Below are 19,144 nucleotides of genomic sequence, written 5' to 3'. Positions count from 1 at the left end.
GCAAACCATAATAAAGTACAGACTCCTGAAAGGAAGTGGGAACCTATTTGCAAACGGGATGATGTCCATGTTGGAGAGTTTCCTATTAGGCAGTTGTCGGGTGGACTGGGGCAGGATGGTTGTTGTCAGTGGAACAGTGACCACTGTCTCCTCCCCACCCCCAACGTCTTCCCAAACTGAAGGTTTTTCAATTTTTTTTACATTAAATAAAGCACCAACAATTCCAGGCTTCTTTACAAAAAAAATACTCTTTGGGAGTACAAATGGTGGTCTGCTGTTCATTGCAGACTACGATTTCTATGTTTTTAGCCACTGGATGAGGGTAAAAAAAGCAACCTGCCTCGTTCATTGGGCAGGTCATTCAGCCTCCCTCCCCTGAATAGCACTACAACATGCCTGAATCACGTTATCTACTGGGTGACGAAATTTATTTTACAATACCAACCAAGAGTGAGGTCATATTTACTTTGAAGGACAGTCTGGATCAATGACCAGCTGAAATTAAAAGTACCTGGACATAACCAGTGCCTCTAAAAATATATATATTTGTTTGGGGGGGAGAAAGTTGCAACAACACTGTCTTGGCGATGCATCCCTGTCCATATCCTCTCAGGCAGTGCAGTTAGTACAATGTCCCCTCTAAATGCCCTAGTTGATTCCCTCCTCCTGCACAAACATGTCTTTTTTCCCATAAGTAAAAATGATTCTTCTATTGTGGCAATAGTGGTCTCCATTGGAATTTAACAATGTACTGAAATTAGTTGCATGCTTTTTTCCTCTTGATGGTATTTACAGAACAGCTGGCTGTGTGTCTCGTAATAGTCTTGCCTAAACACTTTGGACATTGGAATTTTCAATTTATTATATTTGGGCATTTGTCTCGAACTGTTTCCAACACATCACATGAAAGCGCTTTCGGTTATAATTCACCAATTACCAACAGTCTCTAAACTCTAAAATAAAACTTGTGACTGCTTGACTGATCCTCTGTAATACGGGAATTGGAAAGTAGCACTCCTTGCTTTCTAATGTCCTCTGTGTACCAATGCTGTTCTAATTTTATGTCTGATAGTAATTTGACCATGAATTGAGAGTCCCATACCTTACAGATATGATTAATCGCTCATTTATAGTGGACTGTCTTAGATCTACATCAGCTTTAAAAATCCCTTGGCTCAGATTTGTACGTGACTTCTTGGTCGACATTGGCCACTCCCGAGTTTTTTGACCATCCGGAGCTGACTAGCAGTATTCAAAGAAAAGCTCTTAAATTAAAATGCTTTTCCCTACTAGAGGATCTGAGGCTATCCACTGAGATTCTGTAACGCTTGGTGCGGAAGTACCAGCTAATTCTGACCAGCCATGATGTGCATCCTTACCTAGCTAAAGTAAACAACCATTGGTACAGATTCGTCTTGACTAGGTTTCGGCTGGACATTTTCCACCATCTAATAACTATCACAAATATTAATAATTGAGCTTCTGATCCCCCGTTATGTCCATGTGACAATGTTTCTATGCAGAGCACTATTCATGCCCTGTTTTTTGGTTGTATTACACAGAGTTGAGAAAATGTTTTACTAAGCCGCTGCTAAAACAACTTGGATTTGTGCAATGTAGCCCAGCTTTTATCTATTTTCAAACTCTACCGAGCCTGTACATATGTGTTGGGTTGTCACAATATTTATTGGCTGTTCTAAGACGTAGGAAGCAGCTGTAGAAATGTTATTGTCCACTAGGGAGGACTATGCCTGTGTTCGAGGCATGTGGGCTGTTGAATTCATATATTAGCATAGATCGCCGCCTAGTGTTGGGTCCGGATGTTTGCATTTTGTTGTCCTGGAAGAGTCTTCGAAGTATCAAGCAATAGGTGACTCCTCCCCTCGACTACAGTGCGCATGGGCATCTTCTCCGTCTTCAGATTGTTTTTTTCCGCCATTGGGTTCGGATGCTATTCCTCAACTCCATCTTCGGAACCGAAACTTTTCAACTTTCTAAGGCCAAAAGGCCTTCTACCTCGATGGTATTGTTCTTGTTCGGTAAACGTTTACTCGATAACACTTTCCATCTCGATCCAGTCGTCGACGCGGGCTGTTGGGCCTTTTCGACGCCACGTGGGCCTGCTGCCGATGGAAAGGACCCCGTTTAAAAGGTGCTCACAATGTCACTCAAGTTCCTACATACTGACAAACATACAGTATGCAACAAGTGCCTCTCTCCCGAGCACAACGAGTAAGACTGTCCAGCTTGTGCTCAGTTCCGGTCGAAGAAAACTATCCGGAACCGAAGGGCCGCTAGACAAGAGATGCAGCGTCAGGCACCGGAACCGGAGAACATTTTCGATGACTAACACGACCTCCCAGAAGCGGTGGACTCTGACTTCGAAATTGTCACCGTAGAAGACCAGTCTGACTCCGATACCAGATCACACCGGAGCAAACCGTGAGTACCAAGCCCCCTACCCCGCTTCCATCTCAAGACGAGGCTCCCGTAGAAGCATCACCTAAAGGCCTTAGCCGAGATCGACAAACTCCTTCCGGCTCGGAAGACCAAACCCAAGCTTTCGGAGACCCCGGGAACGAGCTACACTCCTCCCAAAAAGGCAGCTGAACCGAAAAAGGTTGTCGAGCCAAAGAAAATCGGCGAAACAAAAAAGGTCGTCTATCCCAAGAGAAAAGTCGACCGAAAAAGGCAGTCGAGCCGAAAAAGAGTGTCGACCTCCCAAAAACAGGTCACACTAAAATTCCTGGTGACCCGAAAAAGGCAGCTGAGTCGACGAAAAAAACGGTCGACCCGAAAAAAGTCGTTGAACCAAAGGTCACCAAACCAAAAAAGACGATAAAGACGAAACGCGCCGAACAAAAGAAAGTCTCCGACCTGAAAAAGGTCACCGAGCCGAAAACAGCAGTCGAGCCAAAAGAAGCTCCACAGCCGAAGGCCCTCGAGCCAAAGACTCATAAACAAGTGACTAAGCCAAAATCATCGGCGCCAAAACCACGGACAGTTGAGGAGGAACTTTTCCACCCTGATCAAATAGAGGAAGAACAACCTAAACTGTACATAGGCCCTAAAACAGCACGGGTAACAGTTTACCACAGGAAGAAGAGACCTCTGGACACTGACACTTCCCCTTTTCCTCCAAAGAAGAAAGACTTTGCAACATCTCCCTCAAGGCCTTTCACTCCTCCTCCTTTCTTTTCTGACATGCCTTATGTACCTTACTCTCCCTCACATTATGATGAGACAGAAAACTTAGGGGACGATCCTCAAGATAGCTTTGTAGACCCTGAGGATTAGGATGCACAGGATAACACATGGGATGACCAAAATGACCCTTATGATACGTACAACCTACAACCCATCCCTGACACCTCTACATATCCTACAAAGCCGTCGCCTACTGAAACCATTGTCTTTAACCAATTAGTGGACAGGGCAGCTAAATATCATAATGTAGATATGCACACTGACCCAATAGAAGAGGATTTCCTATTCAACACTTTTCCTACTTCAGAAAAAAGCGTTCGTACACTTCCTTTGTTTAAAAGGGGTACTAAAACACGCGCCAGACACATTTAAAGATCCAGCCAGAGCGCGTGTCCTCAATCCCAGAATTGAGAAAAAGTATAAGGCAGCCCCTACAGACCCTTCTAATATTAAATCACAGTTGCCTTTAGACTTATTAGTGGTAACAAACACTCGAAAGCAAGCTAATTCACAAACAGGAGATGCTCCCCCCTCCTGACAAGGAGTCAAAGATACTGGAAGCCTCAGGCAAAAGAGTGGCATCCCAAGCAGCAAACACTTGGAGAATTGCAAACACACAGGCTCTATTAGCACAATACGATAGAGCACATTATGACCAGCTGGAAGGTTTACTACAACACCTCCCAGAACCATTCAAAGCCAATGACCTAATACATGAAGGCAAATTTATAACAAATGCTTCCATTAAATGTGCACTTGACGCAGCTGACACAGCAGCTAGGTCTATTAACACTAGCGTATTAGTTCGCCGGCATGCGTGGCTACGCATTTCCGGATTTAAAAATTAGGTGCAGTCCACCATCCTCAACCAGCCAGTTCACCAAGACTTTCTGTTTGGCCCTGCAGTAGATACCATTTTGGAGAAGATGAAAAATGATACTGATACTGCTAAGTCAATGGTCGCACTTCAGTTCCAACAATCCAGAAGTTGCTTTCGTCGCTCCTCCTTTCGAGGCTCAGGGAGAGGCAACACATCACAAACCTCCTCTACATTCAAAATTAATACCCAGAGCACCTTTAATAAAGGCTCCAACAGAGGAGGTTATAGAGGCAATAATACCAAGGGCAGAGGACGTGGTGGCAACAACACCAGAGCCTCCACCGCCACCAAACAGTGACTTGCTCACACTCCCTCCAGACCACTCAACACCGGTCGGAGGCAGACTAACATAATTCCTACCAGTCTGGAACGCAATTACCAGACAGGTGGGTGAGACAAATTATCCAGTATGGTTATTGACTGGAACTCACTTCTACTCCACCCAACATACCACCCAAACACCGTCATATGTCCAAAGAACACGTCACGCTGTTACAACAAGAGGTAACATCCATGCTAGAAAAGAGAGCCATAGAGCCAGTCCCTTTTCAACACCAAGGGACAGGAGTATACTCCCTATACTTCCTTATTCCCAAAAAAGACGGGTCCCTCAGACCAATATTGGACCTCAGACCTCTGAACCAATACGTACTCTCAGACCATTTCCATATGATCACTCTTCAACAAGTACTCCAACAGGGCTCTTCCTCGCTACATTAGACCTCAAGGATGCATACTTTCACATACCTATAGAGCGACCACAGAGCCTCTACTGGCCTGGTCGCCCCCACGCTCCTCCTATCTCCCACTCCTGTGCCTACCTGCTGCCTGTGCCCACCGCCTGTGCCTGCCGCCGACGCCGCCTGCTCCCTCCTCCCTCCTCCGGCGCCACAGCCACCGCAGGGCCGTCCGACAAGCCCGCAATAGATTTTCCCGCGGCCCCGCCCCCCGCCAGCCGATTGGCTAACTCGCTCCTGCCTCACCGCAGAACCTCCCTACCGGCTCCCTTCTTATGACGCCCCCAGAGCGACCGCGCAGCGGACTCGCGCAGCGGGAGCACCGAATGAGCGCCGAATGAGCGCCGAAGGTGCGCCAAAGGTAAGCCCGTCTGTGCCCGTCCGCGCCTGGACCGTGCCCAGCGCCAGGACCCCTGGCCCCCGCAGACACCAGCCCTCCCGCCGGACCTACGCCGCCACTGACCTCTACGCACTCAATGCCGGCAGACTCCCGGGCTGCTACCGAGCCACCCCGAGACGCACCCACGGACCCTTCTGCTGCAACGCCTGCAAGTTCACCTGCATCTGGACCTGCACCACTCCAGCAGGGCCCAAGACCTCGACGAGCATCATCAGCAGCCACCTGAAGTGCATCCTGCTCAACACTCGCTCAGTCCACAGACACGCCGTCGAGCTCTGGAACCTGCTCGACACAACATCACCGGACGTCGCCTTCCTCACGGAAACCTGGATGAACGCCTCCTCAGCGCCCGACATCGCCATCGCCATCCCGGACGGCTACAAGATCATCCGGAGGGACCGCATCAATCAGACAGGAGGAGGCATCGCCATCATCCACAGGAACTCCATCCGCATCACGAACAACACCGACGACACCCTCGCACCCGCCGAGCACCTGCACTTCCAGATCCACATCAACCCCAGGACCACCCTCAGAGGCACCCTCATCTACAGACCCCCAGGACCACGCACAGAATTCAGCGAGGACATCGCCGACTTAGTCAGCCCGCATGCCCTACCCTCCGCTGACTACATCCTCCTCGGGGACTTCAACTTCCACCTGGAGAACAACAACGACCGCAACACCACCACCCTGCTGGACAACCTCGCCAACTCTGACTCAAGCAACTGGTGACCACCACTACGCCGGACACACTCTCGACCCAGTCTTCTCCTCCAGCAAGGACATCACCTTCAGCCACGCCACCGGACTCCACTGGACGTTGCAGTGGACAGCTGCGTCCACTTAAGCTTCAAAAGGACCACGATCCACCACCACCAGCAACAGGTTGCACGCAGAAGCTGGAACAAGATCGCAGCCGACCAGCTCGCAACCTCCCTGAGCAAGAACCCACCCACCAGCGCAACGAACCCCAGCCAAGCGGCCACTAACCTCACGAAGTGGATCAGCGACTGCGCAGACGACCTCGCCCCTCTGAGGACCCCGCCTAGCAGACCCGGCAGCAAGAAAGCCCCATGGTTCACCGACGAACTCAAGAACTCGAAGAAGAACTGCAGAGCCCTTGAGAGCCTGGCGCAGAGACCCAACACCGGACAACATGACTGCCCTCAAGCTTGCCACCCGAATACACCACCAACTGATCCACACCACCAAGAAAACCGCATTCAAGGAACGACTGTACAACAACGCACACAACAGCAAGGAACTCTTCAACATTGTTAAAGTGCTCTCCAACCCCGGAAACAACATCACCCCTTCGCAAGACCTCTGCAACTCCCTCGCCTCCTACTTCCACAACAAGATCGCAGACATACACAACAGCTTAAGCACTCAACCGACGCACGCCATGACCGAACCACCGCCCCCCACCACCACCCTCCGCGCCTGGACCCCGATCAGCACCGAAGACACCATCCGCATGATGAACTCCATCCACTCCGGATCTCCGACTGACCCTTGCCCTCACCACGTCTTCAACAAGGCCGACGCTGTCATCACACCCCACCCCACCTGCGGGACATCATCAACACCTCCTTCAACACCGCCACCTTCCCGGAGAGCTGGAAGCACGCCGAACTCCGCGCCCTACTAAAGAAGCCATCAGCCGACCCCTCCGACCTCAAGAACTACCGACCCATCTCTCTGCTCCCATTCCCTGCAAAAGTCATCGAGAAGACCGTCAACAAGCAGCTGGCCGCCTTCCTCGAGACAAACTGATCCCTCGACCTCTCGCAGTCTGGCTTCAGGGCCAACCACAGCACCGAGACCGCCCTGATCTTAGCCACCGATGACATCCGAGCTCTGCGTGACAACGGAGAAACAGCGGCCCTCACCCTCCTAGACCTCTCCGCGGCCTTCGACACCGTCTGCCACCGTACCCTAGTACAGCGCCTCAGCAACATCGGAATCCAGGAGAAGGCACTGGAATGGACCATCTCCTTCCTCGCCGGAAGGACTCAGAGTCCGCCTCCCCCCGTTCAGATCAGAAGCCACCGAAGTCATCTGCGGCGTTCCTCAAGGCTCCTCGCTCAGCCCAACCCTCTTCAACGTCTACATGAGTCCCCTCGCAGCCATCGCACGACAGCACAACCTCAACATCATCTCCTACGCCGACGACACCCAGCTGATCCTCTCCCTCACCAACGACCCCGCCACCGCCAGAGCCAACCTACACGAAGGGATGAAGGAAGTAGCCGAATGGATGAAGAACAGCCGCCTGAAACTGAACTCGGACAAGACGGAAGTCCTCATCCTGGGATCCTCACCCTCTGCCTGGGACGACTCCTGGTGGCCACCCGCCCTAGGCAGCGCACCCAAACTAACAGACCACGCACGCAACCTGGGCTTCATCCTGGACTCCTCCCTCTCCATGACCAGACAAGTCAACGCCGTCTCCTCGTCGTGCTTCAACATCCTACGCATGATACGCAAGATCTTCCGGTGGATCCCCACCGAGACCAGGAAGACTGTCACCCAGGCTCTAGTCACCAGCCAACTGGACTACGGCAACTCCCTCTACGCCGGAATCACCGCCAAACTCCAGAAGAGACTCCAGCGGATCCAGAACGCCTCAGCAAGACTCATCCTGGACATCCGCCGTCGCAGCCACATCTCCGGACACCTGCGAGACCTGCACTGGCTCCCGGTCAACAAGAGAATCACCTTCCGTCTCCTCACCCACGCACACAAAGCCCTGCACAACCAAGGACCAGGATACCTCAACAGCCGCCTCAACTTCTACGCTCCCAAACGCCAGCTCTGATCGACCGGCCACGCCCTCGCCGCCGTCCCCCGCATACGAAGAGCTACCACAGGTGGAAGGTCCTTCTCCTACCTCGCCGCCAAGACCTGGAACTCCCTCCCGACCCACCTCCGCCTGACCCAGGACCACCTCACCTTCAGGAAGCAGCTCAAGACCTGGCTGTTCGAGCAGTAGCGGACCCCCCTCCCCAAGCGCCTTGAGACCCTCCGGGTGAGTAGCGCGCTATATAAATGCTCTGATTGATTGATTGATTGATATACATCCAGCTCACAGGAAATACCTCAGGTTCACGATAGGTCAACACTATCAATTCAAAGTTCTCCCCTCGGGGATAACTACAGCACCAAGGGTTTTCACAAAATGCCTAGCAGTAGTAGCAGCACACCTAAGAAGGCAACACATCCATGTGTTCCCCTACCTGGACGATTGGCTCATAAAAGCCAACTCATACGCACAGTGTGCAAACCACACATTCTAGACAATTCAGCTTCTGCACAGTCTGTTTTTTTTCCATAAATTACACAAAATCACATCTGCAGCCCTCCCACATACAACAATATCTGGGAGCAACAATAGACACCTCAGTGGCAAAAGCATATCCAAATCCAGTCAGGATAGCCAACATGCAGTCTTTAATTCAAAGATTTCACCCACAACACTCCTTGCTAGCTCGAGTGTTCATGCAGCTTATAGGCATGATGGCCCCCTGCATATTCATTGTCCCTCATGCCCGACTTCAAATGCGTCTATTGCAAGAATGCCTAGCATGGCAGTGGAACCAAGCTCAAGGACAACTAAAAGACCTAGTGTTGGTAGACAATCGCACTCACAACTCTCTGCAGTGGTGGAACGCACATAACCGTTCCAAGGGGCGCCTGTTCCAAGAGCCGGTTCCACAGGTTGTGCTAACAGCGGACACATCACTGACAGGTTGGGGAGCCCACCTACTTCAATACACAGTCCAAGGGCTCTGCACAGTCAAGCAGAAGACACTGCACATAAACCACTTAGAGTTGCTAGCAGTATTTCTAGCGATGAAAGCCTTACAGAAATACTTGTATTAATCCGGACGGACAACACGACAACCATGTACTACATACAGAAACAGGGAGGGGGACACACTCCGTAGCTGTCTCACCTAGCACAGAGCATATGGAGGTGGGCAATTCCAAAAAACATCTTTCTCTTTGCAGAACACCTCCCAGGAATAGACAACTAGATCGCAGATCTACTAAGCAGACACAGCCAAAAGATACACGAATGGGAGATTCACCCTCAAGTCCTCCAACCATTCTTCAAAAAGTGGGGGAATCCAGAGATAGATCGGTTTGCCACAAAATAAAACTCAAAATGCCAGTCCTTTGCCGCCAGGTTCCCACACCCATTGTCACAGGGCAATGCGATATGGATGAACTGGTCAGGCAGATTTGCGTACGCTTTTCCGCCAACACCACTGATTCAATTAGTGGCACGTAAACTAAATCAACAGTCCCTCACAATGATCCTAGTTGCTCCCACATGGGCAAGACAGCCATGGTACACGACACTCCTAGAACTCTCAGTAGCCCCACACCAAAGGCTGCGCCTATCGCCACAGCTGTTAACGCAGAACCGTGGAGAAATCTGGCACCCAGATCCCAAACAGATGAACCTAGCGATCTGGCTCCTGAGGTCTTAGAGTTCGGATATCTTAACTTGCCTCCAGACTGTATGAACATTATCAATGAAGCAAGACCCCCAACTACTAGAGCATGCTATGCAGCTAAATGGAAAAGATTTGTAATTTACTGCAATAATAACCAAATCAATCCATTAGATGCCTCCATACAAAACATAATGTTACTTATTACATCTTCAAAGATGCAATCTAGCATACTCTTCCATAAGACTCCACCTTGCTGCTATAGCGGCATATCTCCAGAATGGCAACACCTGTCCCTGTTCAGAATACCACCTATCAAAGCTTTTATGGAGGGACTTAAAATAATTATCCCTCCAAGACATCCACCTTCGCCAGTCTGGAACTTAAACGTAGTACTTACCAGACTTATGGGGCCACCTTTCGAACCACTCCATTCGTGCGAATAACAATTCCTAACATGGAAAGTGGCATTTTTAGGGGCCATTACCTCACTCAGGCGAGTGAGCGAGCTACAGGCACTAACGATTCAAGAACCTTTCATGCAAATACATCAGAATAAGGTAGTGCTCCGTACTAACCCTAAGTTCATGCCAAAAGTTATATCAACATTTCATCTCAATCAGTCAATAGATATGCCAGTTTTCTTCCAAAACCCACAGTCAGTGGCTGAAAGAGCTCTACATACACTAGATGTAAAAAGAGCTCTATTACATTACGTTGACAGAACTAAAGCTTTCAGAAAGACAAAACAACTATTTTGTTGCTTTTGCTCCACAGCATAAGGGTAACCCTATTTCAAAATCAGGAATACCCGGATGGATAGTTAAGTGCATTCAAATATGCTATCAAAAGGCCAAGCGCACTCTAACAGTTCCCCCAAAAGCCCACTCAACTCGCAAAATGGGGCCATCCATGGCTTTCCTAGGAAATATTCCACTAGTAGACATATGTAGAGCAGCTACATGGTCTCCCATACACACTTTCACTCAACACTACTGTGTAGACCTGCAAGCAAAGCAGCAAGCTGCTGTAGGCCAGGCTGTCCTAAAAACTCTCTTTCAAACTGATGCAGCTGGTACAGGTGACCACCGCTAGAGGAGATACTGCTATACAGTCTATGCTAAGATATGAATTCAGCAGCCCACATGCCTTGAACGGAAAATGCTACTTACCAGTATGCATCTGTTCTTTGCATGTAGGGCTGCTGGCATTCATAAACCCACCCTCCTCCCCGGTGCCTGTCACAGCTGCAGTAATTCTTTCTACATACATTTACATGGTCATCTCTTACCTTTCTATACTCCATCTTTGCCACACTGGCGAAAAACAATCTGAAGATGGAGAAGATGCCCATGCGCACTGTAGTCCAGGGGAGGATTCACCTATCTCGTGATACTTCGAAGACTCTTCCAGGACAACAAAGTGCAAACATCCGGACCCAACACTAGGCGGTGATCTATGCTAAGATATGAATGTCAACAGCCCTACATGCTAAGAACAGATGCATACTGGTAAGTAGCATTTTCCTTATATTCACGGTGTTCCTATTCTTCTCATTTTAGTGACCTGTTTCTCTTTTTTTAACGATGTGTTTTTAACTTAGTGATGTAATTCTATGTAGCTTTTATGATGCACGATGTGTTTTCGAATACAGCTCGATTGATCATGATTAATTTGTTATAAAAAGCAACATTATTGTATTTCCCAACAGAGAGCGACCCATACCTCTTCTTGGTGTTTCTCGTGGGACTGTTGCTATTTTTTTATGGTGAATCTCTGAGCCGGTATGTATTGATTGCCCTAAAATAAGTGGTTAAGTATTTTTTCTTTGCCCCCAATGATCTTCTTATCTTATTCGTGAGTGTATCACAATTTGCTAACTGATGGGGATGGAGTGAAGTGATGGCATGGTTGTATTATATGATGCTTTGTTCGAGGCATGTGGGCTGCTAAATTCATATCTTAGCATTAGATCGCCGCCTAGTGTTGGGTCCGGATGATCGCACATTGTTGTCCTGGAAGAGTCTTCGAAGTATCCTGAGATAGGTGGCTCCTCCCCTGGACTACAGTGCGCATGGGCATCGGCTCCATCCCCAGATTGTTTTTTTCCGCCATTGGGTTCGGATGCGGTCTCGACGTCTCTGTCGGAACCGAGAAAACATAACTTTAAACGGCCAAAAGGCCTTGTATTCTTTACGTCGGTATTGTTTGCGTGCGGTCTCGAGTTCTTCCGTCTCTCGGAGCCGGAATCAGCGGAGTATTTGCACTCTTCGGACATCGAGGCCTTCTCATCGCGACTCGACAACGACTTTCCAGCATGGAGCGGAGTCCGTTTAAACTCTGTCCGCTCTGTGGGTCCAAATACCCACATATAGACGTACACCCGGTCTGTAACAAATGCCTTTCACCAGACCATAACGAAAACAACTGCATGGCCTGTGCGAGTTTCAGGTCAAAGAAGACACTCAAGATTCGGCGCGCGGTGCGCCTTGTGGCCAAACAAGCGGCCCCGGATCCAGAAAACATCTTCGACGACCGAGAAGAGGAGGACCAGAGCCATCATCTTCAAATCTCCCCGCCCGAGACGGAGGTCGAGGCAGATCCGGAAGACGACGACGGAGTCGTGGGTCAAGGCCTTGAATACGTCGACGAGGTAGGGGACGTCGAAGAGGTTTATGGGGCCGCGGAAGATAGCTCAGGGGACGAGCTATGCCCCGAAGTTTACGGACATAAAGAGCGGGTCACGGGATCGCCTGTCGGCCTTACCCAAGACCCCGTAGCGCAAGCCACGGCCCCGCCTTCAGGCCCGGCCACGGACATACTTGCTGCGCATAGGGTATCGAAACCGAAACTGAAACCTACGGTATCGACTACACCTAAAATGGCCGAGCCAAAACCGAAACCGAAACTTAAAGACTCGAGCGTCCCTAAGATGGCGGCCGTACCAGCGAAAACGACTAAGCCCGCTGCTTCATCGACTCCGTCGACCTCCGGTCCACAGAAGTCGAAGAAATCTGTCGATCCCACAGTGTCGAAATCGGCGCCAGAGGAGGGATCCTCTAAGAAGGGTGGCACGCACAGGTCAAGCGCTGCGACGCCGGCTAAGCCCGCCAAAGCCAGCGACACGGCTCCAGCTCCGACTGGGACTTCGGTTGTCGGACGCGTGGTAGAAGCAGTGCCGTCAAAGTCACACGGATCGAAGGCTGGCACATCTGCGCATCGGTCCAAGGACTCTGGGTCGGCGGACGCGGCATCATCGTCCAAAACTCAGAAGGGCCAACACGACGTCGGATCCGAAGGCAAGGCCTCCTCGTCGGTGCCAAAGGCCACTGTCGGTGACGCGTCCCCCATCGCTTCTTCAATACAAAGAATTAGGGAGATGGCCTCTGCTTCGTTGGCGCCGCGCCATCGCCGCAGAAGGCGATAGACATTCCGGTCAAGCCTGCGAGTAAACTCCTCTTCCTCCTGCCGCCTAAAGAGGCGCCGAAGGCCTTTTCAACAAAATCGACGCCAAAGAAGTCGGATTCTTCGACGGCAGGGGCACTTTCAGGTCGAGGACTCAACTCAGAAGAGGATTCTGAGTGCTTTATTGATGCAGACACTGGCAAATTCACCCTTTACAAGAGGAGGATCACTTCACAGCCGGTGGACTATGTCATACCCCTAAAGAAGAAAAAGTTTGCCCAAGACGCCTCAGGCCTCATGGAACCTATCCAGCCTCCTCCAAGACGGAGCCCAACTCCGTCTCCCGACCACTCTGAAAGTGAGGGTTATGATGAAGATGGCCAGTACACTTTCCCAGTCAATGAACCAGATTCACAACAGGATTCATATGACGACATTGGGGACCAAGACACCCAAAATGTGGGGCAGGACCCACAGCCTTTCAGTACACGTGCATCCCCAACAGAGGATTCTGCAGGTTTCCATGCACTCATTGAGAGGGCAGCTGCTAATCATGATGTGGACATGCATGCTGACCCAGTTGAAGAAGACTTTCTATTCGACACTTTTTCAGTTTCAGACAGAACTGTAAAGACACTGCCTATGCTCAAAGGAGTCCTCAAGCATGCTGCGGACATCTTTAAAGAGCCTACCAGGGCGAGGGTGGTCAATCCACGTATTGAAAAGAAATACAGACCAGCACCTGCAGATCCTGCATAAATTCGGGGACAGTTGCCGCTTGACTCCCTGGTGGTCGCAAATGCCCGAAAAAGGGCCAACTCCCAAACAACGGGTGAAGCTCCTCCCCCGGATAAGGAGTCCAAAGTGCTAGAGGCAGGAGGCAAACGTGTAGCTGCGCAGGCTGCCAATTTCTGGCGTATTGCAAATACACAGGCACTATTGCCACGTTATGATAGGTCGCATTACGACACCCTAGAGCAAATTGTGCAACACCTGCCTCCGCAGTTTCAAGAGGGCACCAAAATGATTATACAGGAAGGGCAACTGATCTCCAACGCGGCCATAAAGTGTGCACTTGATGCCGCGGACACAGCCGCTAGGACCATTAACACTAGCGTCATGCTGAGACGACAGGCGTGGCTCCGCATATCGGGGTTTAAACCTGACATTCAAACAACCATACTTAATCAACCAGTCAATCCTGATAGACTGTTTGGTCCAGATGTTGACACCACCCTAGAAAAAATTAAAAAAGACACCGAAACTGCTAAGTCTATGGGGGCCCTACAATCACAACAGTTTCGTGGCAATAATTTTCGTCGCTCAGGTGCCCGTGGAGTCACCAGAGGACAGATGGGTCAGCAATCACAATTCTCTAGAGGTGGAGCACAACCCTCGTACCCCAAACAGAACAAGGGGGGCTACAGGGGAAACGGCACCAGAGGACGCGGCAGAGGAAACAACAACTCACGCTCCTCTACCCCAAGCAAACAGTGACTCTCGGTCACTGCCCCCCGACCACTTAACACCTGTCGGGGGGAGACTACAGCAGTTCCTGCCCGTCTGGATCAACATCACCACAGACAGGTGGGTGCGACAACTTATCCAGTACGGTTATTGTCTAGAGTTAAAATCCACTCCACCCAACATTCCACCAAGGCAAAGACCTATGTCCGCAGAGCACTTGCACTTATTGCAGCAGGAAGTGGTGGTGATGCTGCAAAAAGGAGCAATCGAGCTCGTGCCAGTGGGGGAGGAAGGCACAGGGGTATATTCCCTGTACTTCCTTATTCCAAAGAAGGACGGATCTCTCAGACCAATTCTGGATCTCCGTCCCCTCAATCTGTATATACTGTCAGAACATTTCCATATGCTTACACTGCAACAGATTCTTCCCTTGTTAAACCAAGGAGACTTCTTAGCAACCTTAGACCTCAAGGATGCTTATTTCCACGTTCCACTACACCCGTCCCACAGAAAATACCTCAGGTTCACTATCCAAGGCAAGCATTATCAGTTCAAGGTCCTACCCTTCGGAGTCACCACAGCCCCAAGGGTGTTTACCAAGTGTCTGGCGACAGTAGCAGCGCACCTCAGGAGGCAGAACATCCATGTCTACCCCTACCTGGACGACTGGCTCGTTCAAGCCAAGTCGGAACAACAGTGCGCCGCGGACATGTCAACTACCATTCACCTCCTTCACGACCTGGGTTTCTCGTTGAATTACCCAAAGTCGCATCTTCAGCCGGCACATGTCCGGCAGTTTCTGGGTGCGACGATCAACACCCTGACGGCCAAAGCTCAACCAAACCAAGTCAGGATAGACAGCATGCAGTCTCTAATCCAAAAGTTCAAACCAAAACACTCACTTCCAGCGAGAGTGTTCATGCAGTTGATAGGCATGATGGCCTCCTGCATCTTCATAGTCCCTCACGCACGACTGCATATGCGCCTGCTCCAGGAGTGCTTAGCAAATCAGTGGACACAGGCTCAGGGACAATTAACAGACCTAGTGTTGGTTACCAGTCGGGCATACGACTCTGCATTGGTGGACTCCACACAACCTTTGCAAGGGCCGACTGTTCCAGGAGCCAGTGCCACAGGTTATCCTGACAACGGACGCATCTCTCCAGGGATGGGGAGCTCATCTGCTCACTTACACGGTGCAGGGACTATGGTCGACGCAGCAACAGAAGATGCACATCATCTATCTAGAACTGATGGCGATCTTCATGGCGCTCAAGTCCTTCATTGTACATCTGTGCAACAAAGTCGTGTTAGTCCGGACGGACAACATGACCGCGATGTACTACATCCAAAAGCAGGGGGGCACCCACTCACCGCAGCTGTCTCATCTGGCTCAGAGCATGTGGAAGTGGGCCATTCAGAGGAACATCTTCCTCATGGCAGAACACCTCCCAGGGAAGGACAATCAGATGGCGGATCTGCTCAGCAGATACAGCCATCAAATGCACGAGTGGGAGATACATCCATCAGTACTCCAGCCGTACTTCCAAAAGTGGGGTCGTCCAGAGATAGACCTGTTCGCCACAAGGGAGAACGCAAAATGCCAAAGCTTCGCCGCCAGGTTCCCACACCCGCAATCACAGGGCAATGTGATATGGATGAACTGGTCAGGCAAATTTGCGTACGCTTTTCCGCCGACACCTCTGATACCACTGGTGGCGAGAAAAATAAGGCAACACTCGATGACACTCATCCTAGTTGCTCCAACGTGGGCGCGCCAGACCTGGTACACCACGTTCCTCGAATTCTCTGTGGTACCGCATCAAAGACTGCGCCTCACGCCCAGGCTTTTGACGCAGAACCATGGAGAAATTCAGCATCCAGATCCGCAACAGCTCAACCTAGCGATCTGGCTCCTGAAGTCTTAGAGTTTGGATACCTCAACCTACCTCCTGAATGCATGAACATCATCAAGGAGGCGAGGAAACCAACAACCAGAGCATGCTATGCCGCAAAATGGAAGCGTTTTGTCATTTACTGTGCAGCCAATGACATAAACCCGCTAGATGCATCTATCCCTAACATCATTTGCTATCTGTTACATCTTTACAAGTGCAAGCTAGCGTTCACTTCTATTCGGATACATCTATCCGCCATCGCAGCTTACCTTCAAAACAGGCAGCATCTCTCTGTCTTCAGGGTGCCTGCCATTAAAGCTTTCCTTGAAGGTCTGAAACTAGTCATTCCCCCAAGAACACCGCCAGCTCCGGTGTGGAACCTCAATGTGGTCCTCACCAGACTGATGGGACCACCATTTGAGCCACTGCACTCGTGTGAACTACAATTCCTAATGTGGAAAGTAGCTTTCCTAATTGCTATTACGTCACTAAGGCGTGTTAGTGAGCTACAGGCGCTCACAATCCAAGAGCCATTCATTCAGATTCATCCAAATAGGGTAGTGCTACGTACTAACCCCAAATTCCTTCCGAAGGTGGTGTCACAATTTCATCTCAACCAAACTATCGACTTACCCACAAACAGTGGCGGAAAGAATGCTCCATACGTTAGACGTACGGAGGGCGTTGATGTACTACATAGACAGGACACAACACTTTAGGAAAACAAAACAACTTTTTGTTGCCTTCTCACCACAACACAAAGGCAACCCGATTTCCAAAGCAGGAATAGCCAGATGGATTGTTAAGTGCATTCAAATCTGTTATCAAAAGGCCAAGCGCACTTTAACAGTACCCCCAAGGGCGCACTCCACACGCAAATTGGGGGCATCCATGGCTTTCCTAGGGAACATTCCTTTAGAGGACATTTGCAGAGCAGCCACGTGGGTTACACCACATACCTTTACAAAACACTACTGTGTTGATGTGCATTCCAAGCAGCAAGCGGCTGTAGGACAGGCTGTTCTCAAGACACTTTTTCAGGTTTCTGCAGCTGGCACGGGCAACCGCCGCTGATGGAGGGACTGCTATATATTCTATGCTAAGATATGAATTTAGCAGCCCACATGCCTCGAACTGAATATGCTACTTACCAGTATGCATCTGTTCTTGGCATGTAGGGCTGCTAACATTCATATCGCCCACCCTCCTCCCCGGTGCCTGTCGCAGCTGCAGATATACTATTGTATTCAATCATTAGCATGGACATCCTTTACACTTTTCACTCCATCTTCTGCCACAATGGCGAAAAACAATCTGGGGATGGAGCCGATGCCCATGCGCACTGTAGTCCAGGGGAGGAGCCACCTATCTCAGGATACTTCGAAGACTCTTCCAGGACAACAATGTGCGATCATCCGGACCCAACACTAGGCGGCGATCTAATGCTAAGATATGAATGTTAGCAGCCCTACATGCCAAGAACAGATGCATACTGGTAAGTAGCATATTCATTTCCCCAGTGGTCTTAACAGTAATTGCTTTTGATGTTTACTGAGGTGCTAATTCCTTTTTAGCTGCCATCTACAGACTGCGCACATTTCCTGTCTGTTTGCGAAAGGCCTGTTTTTGACCATCCCTATTTCTAGCTGTTGGTTGTCTTTCTTGTCACCCTCATTTGCATGCTTATTATTTCATGTTTTTCCTTCCTCTTCATGTGCTTGTCCCTTTACTGGAGCGCATAGCTTCTCCACCGTCCTTTTAATTAGATATTTCCTATGTTCACATACAGGGAGCTACCTTTTTTTTCTTTCATCACTCGAGTGTGTGTTTTCTTGCACTCTGATGTGCGGCTCCTTCCCCAAATAACTCTTCCCCCTGCCCACACCGTGTTGGTTCCTCGTTCTCAAGCCTGCTCTCTCCATAGTGTGCTGTTTATCCTTTTAAAAACCTCACCCCTGCACTACATGCTGCTCTCTGAGACCCACCCCCACACCTCCATGTCGTTTTAAACACTTTTTTTATTTCTCACTAACCCACTCTGCCATTGCTTCATTCCATCGGCTCTCCCTACCCACTTCTCTATTGCTTCCCCACACCTCCTTGGTCCTACAAATTAAATAGTTTATCTCTATGCTTTTCAGAGGACACAGCACCTGCCATATGCTCCTGAGTGTCTGGTTTCCTTTAAAAAAATATTTTAAAGTGCTTTAGTACAGTAAAATTTAAAAATAAAATCGTGCCTGTCACTCCATAAGCATGCACATTCATGGTGATGCCTGTGCGTGCCTACAGAATGATTTGGCCTCTAGCTGCTTCATGATGCCTATGTGCTCCCATTGTGCGCTTTTTTTGTGTGACTACTGCACTCAATAACATTTTTAAGAAAAAGCATTGGCAAGGTCAACAAAGTGAAACCTATTGACTTTGCCAAAGTTTATTTCTCAAGAGCATGCTATGCTTTCATTTTCTGCCTACCCATTGTTTTGTGCTGGAAGCTGCAGGCAGTTGCAATCAGACCAGATCCGAACACATTTGTGCAGTATGACTACGCTTTCAAGCAGATGGCAAAGTTATCTCGGTCATACGGATAGTGAGTTAATTTTTAGGGCTCGGCCTAGCATACCCTGCGCAGCAGTGTCGCGCAGCCGAGATCTTATGTTTTCCCAGTACTGGGGCTTGAACCC

At 49.8% G+C, this 19,144-nt stretch overlaps 1 protein-coding gene and 1 pseudogene across 1 annotated transcript in view; both read left to right on the top strand.

The window, feature by feature from the left end:
* Positions 1 to 19,144, top strand: part of NEMP1 (nuclear envelope integral membrane protein 1) — a 613,931-nt gene that overhangs the window by 254,902 nt on the left and 339,885 nt on the right. The window contains exon 4 of the mRNA XM_086959963.1: positions 11,402 to 11,474. Within this exon, the coding sequence (XP_086816089.1) occupies positions 11,402 to 11,474 (73 nt within the window). The remainder of the gene's footprint in view (positions 1 to 11,401; positions 11,475 to 19,144) is intronic.
* On the top strand, positions 12,008 to 14,720 carry LOC147748298 (uncharacterized; annotated as a pseudogene).

Source organism: Lissotriton vulgaris, chromosome 1_1 (assembly GCF_964263255.1).
Source record: "Lissotriton vulgaris chromosome 1_1, aLisVul1.2, whole genome shotgun sequence".
NCBI lineage: Eukaryota > Metazoa > Chordata > Amphibia > Caudata > Salamandridae > Lissotriton > Lissotriton vulgaris.
Note: the sequence above shows the minus strand (reverse complement) of the source record. Positions and strands in the feature narration are given on the sequence as shown.